The sequence below is a fragment of the Gavialis gangeticus genome, unplaced genomic scaffold, assembly GCF_001723915.1.
Source record: "Gavialis gangeticus isolate Ggan-Ray unplaced genomic scaffold, GavGan_comp1, whole genome shotgun sequence".
NCBI lineage: Eukaryota > Metazoa > Chordata > Crocodylia > Gavialidae > Gavialis > Gavialis gangeticus.
Genome location: NW_017728995.1, coordinates 31,374,063 through 31,390,632, shown reverse-complemented (window position 1 = coordinate 31,390,632; position 16,570 = coordinate 31,374,063). Strand labels below are relative to the sequence as shown.

The following is a 16,570-nucleotide window of genomic DNA, read 5'->3' as shown; positions in this document are numbered from 1 at the left end:
GACTTCTGTGGCCCTTTTACCCTTCCTGTATTGCTCTTCCCTCCCCCTTGCCTGCTGGTGGATGTAGCATTTGTGAATAATCCATTGGGTTAGCCCCTATCAGAGATGTCTTGCACTTTTGTCATGGAAACAAACTGCTGTGTTAGTAGTGTTGGCCTGCACAAATCCCTTTTCTGGGCATCGTTTAAAAGCCAGTTAATGCTTATGTCAAGTGAGGCCTGAAGCCCGTTGTATCCCCACTCCCGTACTACCGTTCTCTTGTGGGTCAACTCTTGTAGTAGTTCAGATCCCCAGGGTGCTTCTCCTTTAGGCTAGCCCCCCTCTTACAGCATATGGCCCCTGTAAGTGATGTCTCCTCCTTTCTGGCTGTACATTTGAAAAAGAGACAGTTCATCATTCTGTTAAGATTTCCACGAACCTGAAGTCTGTGTAGGTCAATGATGGTTTGATATACTCAGGTGTTGTCCTGTTCCTTTCCTAATTCACCCAGCCCCCAATTGTTACTGTTTTGTGTGTGCTCCCTAGTAGCACAAAGGATACGATCCAGTTGGTGCCATGATCCAGAAGGTCTGAAAGGCCAGCTCTGGATTTGACCTTCAAGAAGGGGTAGCAGTAGACAGCACCAGTGGTGAAACTGCCATGTGCTGACCCCGGGGTGTTCACTCAGTGCAAGGCCTCGGTGTGTTTGAATCCTGGGCCAGGGCAGCAGTCAGGCTGGGTAGTCGGTGCATGTTCGTGTGGACTACCCTTTCTCACTCAGCAGGCTATGCACTTCCGTCCTCCACACTCCTTTTGGTCATCCCAGAGGGCAGACAGGCTGGCTGTGGAGTCCATAGAAAGATGAACTGTGATCTTCAAGATGTACCTATTGATTTAAAAACTTTCCGTAGTCAAAAGAACTGCTGTGTACAAGGGAAGACCTGAACCCTCTTCCAAATCTCTTAACAATGAAATAAAGTTATGTGGTATAACATTTGGGTGGTTTGCACCTCACCTCCTCTCTGATCTATAGACTCTCATTCATCTTGCCTGCTTTTTAACTCAAAGATCATTTTGGGTTTTCATGTGAAAATGGTCAGAGGTTGGTGTGTTTCTCTTACAGGCACTACACAGTTCATATATTTCTGTATCAGTCATGTATCCTGTAGTTCTGTGAGGTTAAGAAAACAGCCTACTGTACACACAGAGAAATTGGGATTTTAAAAATGTTCAAAATCCATTAATTTAATCTGCTAATCAGGATAGAACAATTGAGAAGAGAATGTTTCCCTTTTTTTTCTTTTGGCTTTGGTGAGTGTGGTGACCAGGACAGTATTTGACTGAAGGAGCTTCTACCATTCAGTGTTCATGTCTGAAATGAAACGGCCCCTCTCTTAAGTTTATCAGTGGTAGTGTCTTTGTGGGTAGGCTGGGGGGTTGTTATAACTTTGCCCAAGAAGTACTCTGGCATTTCTCTCTACTGAATGTCTCTGCAACACTTGAGAATTTGTAAGTACCCCCCCTCGCTAATCCCACCGGCGCATTCTGCTTTGGCACTTCTTGTCAGCTGTTTGCTAACATTGGCACTGCCTCCTCTTTCTTTCTTTCTTTGTGTGTTCAGTCGCTGTCAGGGTTGAATCAAGAGGGCTGTGCTACCACCCTGCCACATGCCTCTGCCTTCAGACCCGTGCAGGTATCTCTAGCTGTTATTGTTCACCAGCAAAGCCAACAGGAAGCCTCTGTTGGATCTACAAGTCTGTTCTAACATGTATTAATCTATCAGAGTCTAATCTGACATTCAGGTTGGGTATGAAACTAGTCTTCCCTTGTTTTAACTTTAAGTCTTCCTTGGGCCTCCATCATGAAAACACGCTAATAACTAGCAGCAGTCTGATCCCTGTGTGGACTAACTGGTTGTTAGATTCTTGATTCCTGTCACCTTTCCTTTACAAGGTTATTTTTCCTCCCCATAACCATCTGGTAATCTGGCTGCTGTTGACTTGTAGCTTATTGGAAAAACCTTTATTTTCTTTGCAAGTTTGCTGTTAACATTACGTGTGAATATCCTGGGCATCTTCCTCTGTTGTGAAAAAGGTTTTGCTGGATTCCATAGTCAATATGTTCATCACAAGGAATTGTTAATTCATATTAGTTCCACTGTTAGTAGAACCACAGTATCTTCCAAATTGAGGGGAAGGGAGTGAGAGGTGCTTTTAATACCAGTTTTGCTGGTCAGTACTGGTTAATACCAGTACCAGAAGTGTGAGACGCAGTTAATACCAGTTTTGCTCAGGCAGAGACTTGGAGCAGGCTATGTATTGATGTCAAGGCTGCCATCTTGCATGTTTGCATGACATGTAATTGCCTGTTTTTCAGTGTTCCCTTTAAAAGAACAGATTGTTTTGGGGGGTGTATAGACACAGCACTCCACTTGTCTCCTCCAGAAGCAATACCTCTTGCTATTTTATTCCTAGAGGAGTAGTATCAGTTGTGCAAAAGAAAGGTCCATTGTACATCTGTAGGGGGTGAAAGGGTACAGTCTGATGGGTTCCCCCCCCACACACACAAACATACACTTACATATATCTAGGTGGCTGGTATCTTCTGAAAAGCTAGTCACGGCTCATCTGAGTAAGGGTTATTTATGCTCCCCTCTTCTTATCTGCCCACAGAGTGATGACAGATCTGCCATCTCTCCTGGTTCGCCAACAACTCAGACAGGTAAGCGAGAAGGGGGAGCAAAATGTCTGAAAAGTAGCAATAAAGTGGATTAAATTGCTTGTTTGCATAGTTAACATGGCTGAATGTGCTTCTCCGTGTGCATGGGACTGTTGCGTGCGAGACACATAGGTGTTCAGCTCTCTTCAGGACCATGTCTATGAACTGATACTAGGAATGGTGGAATATTCATGGGGAAATAGTAGGGCTTGATGGCTTCCATGCTGTGATGCAGGCATTGGCCCAGTGGCCTGTTGAAAGCAAGGTCTGTTAGTAGCAGTGCATGAGAGAGACTGCATGCGGGTGCCACAGTGGTGCTGTTTTCTGCCCTGTGCCTTGTACCATGCATGGCTCTTGTGTATTTCTCACATTACTCAGGCATGGCTGACATCTGGTTTCCCATTATTATATTGTAATTTGATTTTGTTCTTTTAATTTATGCTTTGCCGAACCCATTTCCTATTAAATGCTAACCTTTCTCTTCCTGTGCCTCTCCACATTTGTTCAGTCCACCTTTCCCCTCAATATCCTGGCCCTGCTGCTCCTCCTTCCTATAGAAACCCTTCCCAGCGACCTGAGAGTTTCCTTTTCCGACCAGCTGTAAGGGATGAGACAAACAAAGGTAGGTTGTGCAGCTGGAGAAATGACTGTTGCTAGATGATATTCATTTCTGGGTTTGGATAGTTTTTGCATGGTTTTCTTACCTTACCAGTAGCTTTATTCTCCTCAAGCTAGCTTTGGAGTGCCAGCTTTGGGTACCTCCTGTTACGCGTTCCTGGAATAAACCGTTAGAGTCCTATTCATGGTTTAGTCCAGTGTTTTTGCAGTGGTGAAATGTAGAACTAAGAGATGGAAGGAAGGCAGAACGTGACATGCGTGTGTATGCACTTGGGGGTAGGATTTGCTCTCCTGGGCTTATCCTTTCAGCTGTAAGGAAGCCATGGAAGTGCTGTTTAAAGCCAGTTGGTAGTGGTAAAAGCAACTCCACAGGCTTTGCATTGTTCTGTAAAACAACATCAGAACTCATGCCTTCATAATAAGGCTGAAGCTGCATTTGGCATCACTTTATCCAGCTGAAATTCTTTTCATGGAGGCGTTTGTTGACCAAAAGAGAAAGAGTTAATTGGGTATGGAAACACCGTAGGCCGATGGTGCTAAACTTTCCAGCCCTGCAGGCTGGATAAGTGGCATGGGTCCAGATCCCATACGCAGGGTCACTCCGCAGGCCTGATCCAGCATGGGGTTGGTCCACAGGTGTGATCCAATGTATCAGTCTGACCCCATGTGCTGCACTAAGCAGAGTACAAGACATGGCATGGAAATACTTAAATTATTAATCTAATGAAGGAAACGGGTATGTGGAGTGAAATGTGCTGTACCCAGGCTTGTATGTTGTGCCCATGTAACACTGCAGGATAGAGATTCCTTCCCAGCCATTTTCAGTGCTTTTTTCCTGTATGCAATTTTTCTAGCTGTTATTTCATCTTCCCCTTCTGCCTTGGTCCCTGCTAATGATTCGACAGACCCTCGAGCAAGACAGAACGCCAAGCAGCGTGAGAAGGAGCTGGAGTTGATAGAGCAGCTGCGGAAGGTACATATTGACAATAACTAATATGCTGACATCTTAGAAAACTGTAAGCGTGATGCTAATGTGACTCTCCTGTTTTGGATTTGTCTCATTTCACACATGCCCACAATTTTGATCATTTTACATTGTAAAATTGTTTCCTCTCTTCTGGGTGCATTGTTCTCTAGCTTCCTGTGTTGTGTAATGTCATGTCCCATACAGCAGTGGGGGCCACAGATTAAGCCCTGTGTCCTCCCCGAATGCCACTCATCCCCTTCCCCTGCCTGATCTGCTGCTCTGCCTTTTGCTCCCTGCCCTCCTGCTGCTTTGTTGCCTGCCCTCTAATCTGCCACGTGTCACAAAAGCTGCTTGTGCCACTTGTGGCAGGTTGTCCACCCAGTCAAGGTGTTGACTCCTGTATCTGGCTGGGCAGCGATACCAGCTTTCATTGCTCCCTTGCTCGAAAGAGTAACAAGCAACTTTGTGCTTTCTCCCGTGCGGTCCCATGTTCTTGTTGGCAAGGAGCAATTTATAAGCCTCCGCAAAGGTGGTCCATCGTGCATCTTCACATCGCTCCTGAAAAGTCAACCAAAATTTGGCAAGAGGATGCATGTGCTGAGCTAAGGGTGCTCCCTGTCATGCTCATCAGTGTTAACTAAGTGTTCCTTATGCCCCACCACCTCTCTTTATCCATCTCTTGATTCTTGGCTTGTCCACTGAAGCAGAAACCCTCACTTTGTTCTTTATTTGTGCCAGCCCTAGTCCAGTGAGACTCTGGTCCGTGACTGAGGTTTCATGGTTCTATTTCAACTTGAATCATAAATTAAAAAGGGGCTGTGCTGCAATTCTGCTGTGTTCACACGAAGACAGGTGCATTTGGGAGTGCATTAAATCTTTTCTGTTTATGCTCAGGAGCTTAGGGATCTCCCCTGCATTCACAGGTGATCGTTAACCAAAGGAATCCCCCAAATCTTTATTTCCTTGTGATATAGAGTTGTAAGCTGCCATTTGTTATTTTAGACTTTTGTCACTGAGGAAGAAATTCTTGCCCGCTCCATCGGCGCGGATTCTGAGCATAGTGACCAGAAGCAGTCCGAGCTCTGGATTCTTTTCTTTCTGCTTGTGAACTTAAAGGAACCTGTAACCCAACATGTTTTCTAAATGATGCTTTGTGCTGTTGTAGCACCTCTGTCCTCTTGACTGCAGAGTGGTTTGCATAAAACGAGCCTCAGAGTCGACTCGCACGTAGGCCAAGGTTTGAAGTGTAAAAAACAGAATAATTTTAGGTGTACAGTAGTGATTCACGCAAGTTCCTGCAGTGAGTGAATAGGACAAGAATCCAGGACGTGTGAGCCTAGTCTCCTTGCCATAAACACTGTGCTTTGCTGCTGCCTTTTGTTTTAACCAATATAAACTGATGATACTTGGTAGTTCAGTGTTTCTTTACAGGAAAATAGTATCTGGCCTTTTGTGGCTGCTTCCACACCAAGACTTGTGTGGGCAGCTCTCTTCACTTCTGTTTAGTAAAGCTGCCTTCTGAATACATTTCTGAGACATGTTCTTCACCCTTGGATTTGTGGTTTTCATCACTTCTGAGCAATGTTCTTTTATCTCCGGTACTATATTAATGCCATGTGCTGTGCAGCCAAAACTCATTTGTCTTTTAGGTCAGTCATTCTCACCTGTGGTCAGCTGTGGATCCCAGTGGGGAACAGATCCTGCCTTGGTGACCCACACTGGCATTTGAGAAGCCAGCCACGGCCTATCGGGAGGGGGCTATGAAACATTCTGTTGAATGAAAGTTTGCGAAGAGCAGCTCTTGTTACCCATTTAACTGGATTTTTAGATTGCGTTGTGGTTTTCTTTTCCTTCCTTTGCAGAATATTGAGTCACGGTTGAAAGTATCTTTGCCCAGCGATCTCGGAGCTGCTCTTACTGATGGCGTTGTTCTCTGCCACCTAGCCAATCATGTGCGGCCTCGATCTGTTCCCAGCATACATGTCCCCTCGCCTGCTGTAGTAAGTATACAAGGTTTTGAACGTTTGTCGCTACCTACGGTGGCCTTTCATTATTTTGTAGGCTAGGTGGGAGTCGTGGGCAAAACGCTCTTTTCTACTGCTGAGCAGACTTGGTTACAATACCAGTCTCCCTTGCCTATGCAGAATGTGTAGTCCAGCCACGGGGGGGAAGCTAGTGAGATTTGCTTTTGTCTCATTTATGTAAACAATGACTTCATCTGATACCATGTGCTAGAGCTAAATATAGCGATTAGAAAGCTTTATATTATTATAAAACAAAAGACAGGACTCAACATGAGAACCAAAATACAGGATATTTCACCAGCCAAAAGAAATACAGAGGGGCAGCTAGTAGAAATGTACAGCATTTTCCTTTATGAGTCACAGTGTGGTTCAGAAGACAGCAGAAAAATGGAGTCATAATTCCTTTGTGGAAGATGTGAATTGATTCCTGTTCCTAGCTGAAGTTTACATTGATAGCAGCTCCTCTCCTGTGAAATCTTAGTGAAATGCATTGTTCAAGGACCCTGAAGCAGAGCAGATCAGCTCAGCCATGCATTTGTGAGGAGATACAGAGAAAGGAGCTGATCTTTGTATAATACATTCTAGGGCAATGCGTGGCACTAGTTACACAAGGCAGCAGAAAAATGCTTCAAAAGTTACTTTGCTTTTATGGGACTGGAACATTTGGGGCTGTTTCTTTTAAAAGTGTGTAAAGCGGTGCAGAAAAAGTACAACCTCTCTGACTTCCTTATTAACCACCAACAAATGTGTGCACAGAAAACACAAGCAAACAAAAAAAAATCTCTTGGCTATAAAAAGACTTTAAGGAAACCAAGCAGTAACCTACCTACCACATCCACAAGATAGGAATGGTCTGTTTGCCCATGAAAAGCTCCTTGAAAATCAGTCTCACCTAGGAATCACCTGTTTTCCCTCTTTGCTCCTGGCAGATTTAGCTGAACACTACCCTCATTAGACTCCAAGCAGAGCCATGCAATGCCCCCCCCCCTTTCTATTCCCTTCCAAAAATACATGAGTGTATTTAACTTGTATTTTGCTTTCCACAAGGCAGATAACTGGCTTGTTACAGTCATTTGCGTTGTTTGAAAATAGGATGAATAAAAAAAGGAGAACCCAAGAGTCTTGGGGAGAGTGGGGGGACTGAAACATGCCAGTTCTGCTTTGGTTTGACTTCTTTTGTAATGGCTGGAGCTCTTAACTGGCACTTACAGCTCTGTGTACCCTGTCATTGTGGTGCCTCTTCTGTGGGCTCTTTTGAACAGATGTCCCCATGGCTTAGATAACAGCCTAACTAAATCTGCTGGTATTTAAGGCAGATTATGGGAATCCTCAGAAGCATACTCCTACAGCAGCCGGGCAGCAAGCTCACTGCATGATGCAGATCTCTCTGATCTTCATCTGTGTTTTCCTACATTATTATAATCATATAGATTATATTATTAGATCAGTAGATGATATGATTATATCATGTAGATTAAATCAACTCAATCAGGGCTTTGCAATAGGCTCCGAGTAAGGGACAGACTGGAGTTTTGCTACCCTTGGAGAAGAACAGGGATCATCGTGGGGCTGAGCCATGACGTGGCCTCTACGGCCCCTTCTCCCTGCACTGGGGGAAGGGATTGGCATCTGGCCTTAATCTGGCATGCATTACTGCCCCCTCTCTGGCTGGCCATCCACGGCTTCACTGCTGTAGTTAGCTTGTGCCAAGGAAAGAGGGGGCGTGTCTCTGCACAGGCCTGGTCTCATCTCTTCTTTTGCTGATATCTGAAGTCTGAGTAAAGGCAGTGCTGCTGATGCAGGAGCCTGAAACATTCATGAACCTAATTAGCTTACTCGTTACTTCATTAGGCTAATTAGCTTACTCGTTAGCTGATTTAATCTAGCTCATGTTTTTGCCTATCAGTTGAGGTACATGTTGCATATTCACATCGTGAAATTGCTGTGTCAAAGGATACTCTACTGCAGTCGCATGTCTTTGTTTTAGTCTAAGCATGGCTTTAAGACCAGCAGAATGCATCCTTTTGAAGTAGACATTTTAATAGAAAAAAGGCAGTAGTGATCTCTGCACAGCAAGGTGTGAGAAAACAGGCCGTCCAGTTGTCCATCTCAGTGCTTCATGAGTGGGGTCCTCGTCTCATGCTTGCCCAAGGAAATACCAAAGTTCCCTGTAGCAGAGCTCTGTTTTGAATTACACAAGCTTATGTCACCAGGATGTGTTTTGTGTCCTGTGGATTTATTACGAGTTGATTTAAACCAAATACCGTGTGCTCTTCTTCCCTACTTTGCAGCCCAAACTGACAATGGCAAAATGCAGACGAAACGTGGAGAATTTCCTGGAAGCTTGCAGAAAGATCGGCGTGCCTCAGGTAACTGGCCTGCTGCTCTTGTCGCGGGTGGGGGAGTCTGCAGTGTTCTTCTCTAGCAACATATAGCTGCTGTCACTGCTTTACAAAGAACACACTGGATGTGTGGGATATGCATCAAGCTCACAATGGCTGTATCCAGTTGGATGCTGTCCTGTAGATTTGTGGGGTACATTACTTTTATAGTAATTGTGGGGGGGAAATCATTCAAATTTTCCTAAGACTTTATACTTGGTGCCTTTTAAAAAAAAATGAAATACGTTTTGGAGGTAGACTCGTGTGCGTTCGCTCGGAGCCCAAAGTTTCTGTTGTGCCTTCAGAATAAAACCTGGCACTCAGACCTTTCAGGAGAGCACTTGTGATTGCCTAACCAGAAATTATTTTCTCTGATGTTGACTATCTCTGCATAAATATCCTATGCATAACTCCTTCGTTATATGTCCTTGCTCTAAAACTCTGCTGCCTTCTGGAATCCCTCCTCACCTTCCCAAGGCATTGCATGTTCTCTGTCAGGACAAGAGCCCAAGAAGGAAATACTGTAGATGGTATAGCACACCATAGTCCACCTGCCTCTTTTATTTTTCCTCCTCCTTTCCACCACTTGGCATCTGACAGCAGCTGTCTTGGGGCAAAAAAAGGATATTTTAATAGCTATTTGTGGTTTCTTTCCTCCTGCACTGTATTAATTGGTTTGTTTTCTTATATGAAGAAGCAAGTGTTAGAATTTCTTTTGTTGCAGTTGTGTTTTTCCTGTTTGCTTCCTGAAAGGCATATCTGAAAAGGAAAAGTGGACCTAGTGACTCACTTCCCCACTCCTTCTGAGACTGATTGTCTCTTGACAATCGCTGCTAGTGCAATATATGCCTGAATTAAGTCATTAGTGGCTTTGCTTGCAAGCTGTTTTACAGGTGTTTGCCTCAAGCCCTCAGGAATGTAGCACAAGAATGACATAGCTGCCAATTAAGGTCTTGAGACTCACTCCTTGGAGAGCTGGGAGCTGTGCAGACAAATTAGGGGCTTGGTGGGATTGGTGGGATATCAGCGGTGTGTTCTGAAGTGCCGCCTTACCTGGGTGTCCGGAAGCACTTCAGGATCTCGCACCTTGTCGGCCTCCAAGCGACTGTGTGTTTCATGGAGTTTGGGAGACAGGGCAAGTGAAATATAGCTGCTGCGATCCCCTGCTGCCTCAAGTGTGCTTTGCTAAGTCTGGGTTACATGAAATTCAGAGAAGCAGATGGGGCTGAATCACCTCGCATCTCCCTGTGCTCTCATTTCTTTTGCACTGAGCTTCAGATGAGTGCTCCTGAAGGAGGAGGTCTCTGGGTTTCTTTACTAATGGGCTCCCTCCCTGAACACTGCACGTACCCCCCTTCCCAGGTCTTCCCCTGGGACTGAGGTGAGAAGAGGGGATATCCTCCCAAAGAAGGGCATTCTGCTGTATTGTAAGTGAAAAGTTGCCTGCACATGTATCCTCTCACTTAATTTTGAGATGACGGAAACATGGGGCTGCCTCAGAGGGTGGGCCAGTGCAGAAATATTTGCCTTTTAAGACAGCAAGTTCGCTACTGTCCATTACTCTGTAAAGGCCGACTCTTGGTTCAGAGTAATTCTGTCAGATGCCATGCTGCGGTGGCTTCGGATGAAAAGAAACCGAGCTGGGCGCTGTGATGTGCTATATATGCCCCTGCCCCTCCTTGTTTGCAGCAGCTGCTTCTTGAAGGTCGGTGAGAGGTCCAGAAATGCTGATAGTTTTAGACCGCAGAAGCCCTGTGATCAAGTATTAGGTATCTCTGCAGGGTATGGCATCCAGAGATCGGCAGTGGGTCAGTGCTGCCTGCCTGTGCAAAGAAGAATGACACCAATTAAGCAGGTGTTAATTGTTTAGGACTGGAAGCCTCCCTAGGAGCTTGCAGTAGTTTTAAAAAAATCTTATCCAGTAAATTCCTTACTTCCAAGGTGGAATTGGTTTGCCCCAGGACTGATGCCAAGTGTCCCCTGTTCTGTTGAAATAGAAGTGAGCTGGGCTGCCAGATCCCCAAGGATAAAAACACATACAGAGAGGGATTTTCTGAGCAGAATTGGTTCAGGTCCTTTATAAGTAGCCAGCTGTACCTTGCTCCTCGTGTTTGTTGGGTATATCTGAGATGTCTGATGACTGTCTGCTTTGTGGATGTTTGTACAACTAACCAACTGACCTCTTCTTTTTTTTTTCTCTGTCTGTTTTCCCTTCCTGCTCTCACACCCCGGACAGGACAATCTTTGTTCCCCTTCTGACATTCTGCAGTTAAATCGCAGCGTTAAAGGGACAGTTGAAACGCTGCTTTCCCTGGGGACAAAGTCAGAAGAATCCGCTCTTGTCTCCCTTTCCGTCCAGCTCTGGGGCTTTGTGGCGTTTTACTGCACTCTAATGCTAACGCTCTGTATGTTCTATCGCTGGGTCTTTTTCCTCTAGCTGGAGGCCGGTGGTGCTGCTGGTGCCACATCGCTCCAGGGCTTGGTAACGGCTTTTGTTTTCGGCAAGAACTATGTGTATAAGTGCATCCCCTCTGCTCCCCCAATGGATGGGACATGTACAATGTATAAGCTCTCCAGCACGGCCAGGTGACCATCCCTGACACCATTTCCAGTTTGTATTTGCTGTGTGGTATCTAGCCAGTATATTACTTACAAAGAAGGAACTGTCCTCCGCTGGGCAGAACAGGGGACTGGGTCACAACACCTGGGTGCTAGTCACAGCCCTATGAACTAGCTGTGTGATGGTGGGGAAAAGCACATCTCCACTTTGTGCCTCGGTTTCCCCATCTGCAAAATGGGAGTGCTCCCCACACCTGTCAAGTGTTTTGAGACTCCCTGATGGAAAGTGATGTATAACGTGCATTCTGTTTTCTTCAAATGTCAATGTTCCTGCCCTGATCTCGCAGTCTCAGGAGATGTGGCCTGGTGCTTTTTTCAGGAGTGCTCTAGGTTTTGTGTCCTCAGGATTTCCCCCCTCCCTTTCCCCAGAAGAGTGGGTTTCCCATATTTGAGTCTCTGAATAGCAACCCATGGGAGTCGGAAGCACCATCAGAGCATCAGCAAACCTTGAGTTGCTTCAGTTTCCTTCTTCCGGCTCCGTCAGGCCCAGGGGCCTGTACAGGAGATGCCCTGGGGAAACTATCAGGCTTGGCACCAGACGGGCAGTATGTTAAATCCAGTCTGACACCCCGCCCTGCCGTGCTCAAAAAAAAAAAAAAGACCAGACATCTTCAGCAGCTGCTGGAGTCCAAATTGTCCTGTAGCACACTCCTTCCTGCCCAGGGACTTTGCCCTGTGGTGTCCCGGGTGTCAGGCTCGCTGCTCGCAGACCTCATGTAGTCTTCCACCGGGCAGCCCCCACTGCCTTCTGGTGCTTTCATGCATTTCTCAGGGAGCCCCTATTGCTGAGCAGCCGCGTGCGAGAGGCCACATCTCCTCGGAGTGCGATGTCCAAACTCAGGGCCGACTCAGTCGCAGGTAAGTGGCAAGTCCACGTGGCTCTTCTCAGTGTCTTTCCACAAATTCCTCTTCGTCCTGAGAGGTCTGGCCAGCTGCTCTTTTACTGGTGTTTTTACTTAAGTGGTGTTATTGCAGTAACAGCAGGAGCCCAGTTGCTGCAGTTACCAGTGAAAATGCTGCTCAGCAGACAGGCCGGGTCACTGAGCTCTTGCTAGAACAGGGTCGCTCAAGACCAGCGGGAGCAAGGGGGAAGCTGCTTGCCTTGTTTCCTGAGAACGCTGCGGCTGACGTACGGCGTTGCTGTCTGAGAGCGCTGCCCGAGGACCTGGCTCGCTGTCCTTCCTCAGAAGCCAGGGTTATAGCTGATTCAAACGAAAACAAATCCCCGTTGCAGCTATTTTTGCACTCTTTACTGGTACGGACTAAAATTTAACTCAGTTGCCTATGCTGACTTCTCGTAATCAACACTGTGATGAAAACTGCTCGGGTTTGACACTAACGGTGCCTTCCAGCTTTAAGCCCTTTTGTCTGTCCTAACTCTCTCCATGGTGTGGATTCATTCCAACGCCTGTCCCCTTGCTTCTTTATGTTCCTTTGAGATGTAAAGTGAAAACTAAAAGAAGTCAGCGAGAGCCTCAGGGACGTTCCTCGTGAGCTGTTGCCTCCAGATCTCGTGGTACCTGCTGCCAGCTTGTTAAAACAGGTCTGGCGGGGGGATCCGTCTTGCTGTGAGGCATGCGGGGAGGGAGTGTGTGTCAGTATTCATCCCCTCCATGCGAGAGGCCTGGCCTGTGCTCGCTCCCCCGTTCTGAAGGACTTAGCTCCCAAGCAGCCCGTGCAGAAGGACAGGTTGGCCTGCGAGGACTTCATAAACGTGCATCAGTTCTCGGGGTCCTCCTGGGATGACAAATTTGGGGTGCCCCATTTTTTTAAATGAAGAGGTCTCAGGCTGGAACACTGGTTTGCCCCGGACAGCGGCAGGCTCAAGTGGGAGCACAAGCTCGGGGGCATCAGGGTCAGGGTCAGGCCCTGCGTTGTGTAGCTCCCCCCCAGAATAGCACGGTTCTGAATGGATGCCTTGGGAACTCGCTCCGCACTTTGTATTTTAACCTGCTGTTTCTTAATAAGAACACTTTTTGATGCTGCTGGCTGCTGGTATTAAACACGCAAGGCCAATAGTGGAGAGCTTGACTGACCCTTTGTATGTGTACAGCGAGGATATTTGCTTCACCTTACACTGCCTCTCTGTCACGGTAGCCTGGCCACTGCTGACGTTTCTCCTTATCCAAAGCAGTCCAGTCCTTCATACAGATGAGGCCCTATTTCGGCATGCAGCAGCCTGCGTGCTGTGCTGTTCCCAGGGATTTCTGCTGTCTCAGAGGAGAGATCAGAGCAAATGTATGGGCTGAGAGCATTTAAGGGGGGGGTCTGTTGTGTGCAGTGCATCTCCTGCCGCTGCCAAGCAGCCAGATGCTTTGCAGCCTTCCCTCCAGCGTTTCCAAGCCACACACTGATACCACTCGATTAAAGGCTCGAAAAAAGGGACTTGGCTCGTCCACATCTGGGACTTAAAAGTGTCTCACACAGCCCTGGTCCGGTACAGAAATGTAAACGTGGTTTCTGTCGTGCTCTCAGCATTTTATCGTGCTCGCCAGGTGGATTCCACCCCACCAGTCAGTCTGATCCCGATGTCATTGAGGTGATGTCATTTAAGTTTGCATGACGGAGGAGGCAGATGTCCGCTGTCCCTCCTCTCGCCTCCTCCCCCCACAAGTCTCCTGATTTGTAACATGTTTTCCGCGAGTCCTGATTGAATAAATAAACTGATTGTCCCAGACTTTGTGGATTTCTTACCACGGTCACGGTCTGTAGGTAAAGAGCTACGTCCATCCATGTTTTTGTTTGTTCATTCCAAGTCGATAACGTTCCACGTTTCGGTCTCCTCCTGCTGGTTTAATTTGCCTTTTTTTTTTCTTTCTTTCCCCTTTTTGGTTGATTGTTTTCATCCCTTTTCTTTTTGTCTTTGTTTGTTTCCCCATTCAGGAGCAATTATGTTTGCCTCTGCATATTTTAGAAGAGAAGGGCTTGGCCCAGGTAGCAGCGACTGTCCAGGCACTTCTGGAGCTCGCGCCCCCCAAGCAGCAGCATCACCACTTGTCTGCTGTTTAAAGACCTCCAGGACCTTTTGGTTTCCCTTGGCTAAGCGGAAGACGGTGAAGAGGGCACTGCTGATGCAGTTGTCCACGCACGCAGAGCTCTGTTCTAAGAAAGAAGTTAGTTTCCCTGATTCCTGACAGGAATGTTTTGTTTCATTTCTCCACTTTTTTTGGAGATCGCACCAGTTTCCATTTCATTTTTTACTCCCCTTCCCCTCCCCCCCTTTTTTAACCCCTTATGAAGGGACGCTGGGTGTAGGGAGGGTAGGAGGGTGGGAATTCACGTGTCTGGTTGTTAGGAGCTGTGTTGACACTGACCGTGCAGGTGGTTGATGCACGGGAGGGTTGAAACACTCCCGGGCTCCTAGCACTAGCAGTTTCCAAAGTGGGGAGGGGGATGCCATTTCCATTGCAATGTCCCCTCGGAGATTTGCGGCAAGGTGAGCTGCCATGCACCGTTGCACGTAAGGATCACAGGTTAGAGCTGTTCCCTGCAGCTGTGCGGAGCCAGGCAGGCCGATGATACAGCTTCCCCACCAGGGCCCAAGCATAAAAACGCAGGCGATTTCCCCGGCCACCCCAGCGGAGAAGATGCTGCTCGCCACTTTCCTGCCACGGAGAGCGCACGCTGCAGGGGAAGATGCTACGCCCAAACTGCTCAAATACCTGCATTAAGCACATTAACATCCTGGGTGGTTTAAGTCCATCTGTGGCTGGGAACTCGTCCTGCATCTGTAAGGAAATGTCCCCCCTCTCGCAGGATCAGAGACTCACTTGGTTCTGCCAGTCTGGCTCCTTGGCTCAGACCTGCTGCCCAAAACAAGTGAAGGTTTTCCTGCCGCAGATCACAAGCCTGTTTTTGCAGCAGGGCAGAGAGTTATTCTGAGCGACTGTTAGAAATTCATGAGGAAATAATGGTGCGCCAGCCAGCCCCCACAAAGACCCCGCTGCGTAGAGCCCGGGAGCACTGGCTGTGTTAGCAAAGCACCGACGTGTTGTGAAGGGGAACTTCTGTCGGTGCGTTTGCCAGCACCTTCAATAAAACTCCCGCAGGGCTAGAAACCTTGGCACAGCTGCTCACGCAAAAAGCAGCGATTCCAACATGCAAGTGAGAGGGACCAAATCTCAGCTTTGCTGCGTGAAAGGGGCCTTACAGCGCAAAGCCCAGATCTCCACGCCCTGGGGTCCCCACCAGGCCAGGACCACATCTTTGTAAAAATGCATTTCTCCCCCATGAAATCCTCTTGATAGTCCCTGGCTCACGTGAAGTGTCCTGGAAGGCCACGGTGCCGCTGTCACGGCCTGCGCGGGAGGCTCCTGTCATCTGCGATGTCCCATTACGGGGCAGATTCAGTGCCCCAGCAAAGCCGAAAGGATTTGGGGTCAATGAAGGGAAGGGAGGGACAGAAATAACACTGTTACAATTATGAAAATGTTGGGCCTGGCTGGACTTTTTTGTTTTTGATTTGCAGGTCCCCTTCCCGCTCCTGCCTGGTTTGCATAATTGTCTCAAGGTCCCTTGTGGTAGCAGTTGCCTCACTGGCTTCCCAGGACAGCGGGTGGGTGTTGACATCCCCCAGTCAGAGCACAAATCTAGGGAAATGTGAAGGATATTTAAACCTAGACCTGCACAGCTGTTTCCATCCCCTGCTTTGGAGCCTGTGAGATCAGTGACTTGCAATGTAGAAAGGAGGCGAGGGGCTCCACAGATAGAGCCTCCCTTCGGAAGGGCTGTAGCTTCCCTGTCACCGCCCCTGGGTCCTGTTGAAGGCTGTAGGGGACAGGGTGGGCCTTGAAGGATGACATAGATACAAATGGAGACCTTTCGTTGAAGTCTGCCACTGTGTACTGAATGGAGGATATAGATTTCTGCCACTCACTGCTATCACCATAGACACATCTGCTGTACACCAGATGTGCTTTGAAAGGGTGTGTTGGGCTCGTCTGAATTTCAGTGTTAGATATTGTGTCACGTGCACTGTTTAAATATCACACCCTGCTTTAGGTCACGTAGATTTATCCACTGTAAGAAATCTGTTAGCTTTAAACGTGGGAACATGAAAGTGTATCGTTTGTTCCAGTACAGCTTCTGGGACCTACAGACAGTCAAGTGGAACGAGAGTCAGGTTGGTGGAAGTTGAACGTTTCGTTAACGTTAGCTCTTAGAAAGCGATAGGTTTGGATCTGAGTCCGGTCTTCAACACACGGCCTCTTCTCACTGCGTATTAGAAAACCAGGCACTGCCATCAAGGGTACGTAAATGTGGGA

At 47.4% G+C, this 16,570-nt stretch overlaps 1 protein-coding gene across 1 annotated transcript in view; it reads left to right on the top strand.

Moving 5' to 3' along the window:
- Positions 1–11,316, top strand: part of LRCH3 (leucine rich repeats and calponin homology domain containing 3) — a 69,971-nt gene extending 58,655 nt beyond the window's left edge. The window contains exons 15-21 of the mRNA XM_019503055.1: positions 1,601–1,672; positions 2,652–2,700; positions 3,206–3,319; positions 4,194–4,288; positions 6,145–6,282; positions 8,598–8,675; positions 10,924–11,316. Coding sequence (XP_019358600.1) covers positions 1,601–1,672; positions 2,652–2,700; positions 3,206–3,319; positions 4,194–4,288; positions 6,145–6,282; positions 8,598–8,675; positions 10,924–11,124 — 747 coding nt within the window. The 3' untranslated portion in view covers positions 11,125–11,316. The remainder of the gene's footprint in view (positions 1–1,600; positions 1,673–2,651; positions 2,701–3,205; positions 3,320–4,193; positions 4,289–6,144; positions 6,283–8,597; positions 8,676–10,923) is intronic.
- The last annotated feature ends 5,254 nt before the right edge of the window (positions 11,317–16,570 follow it).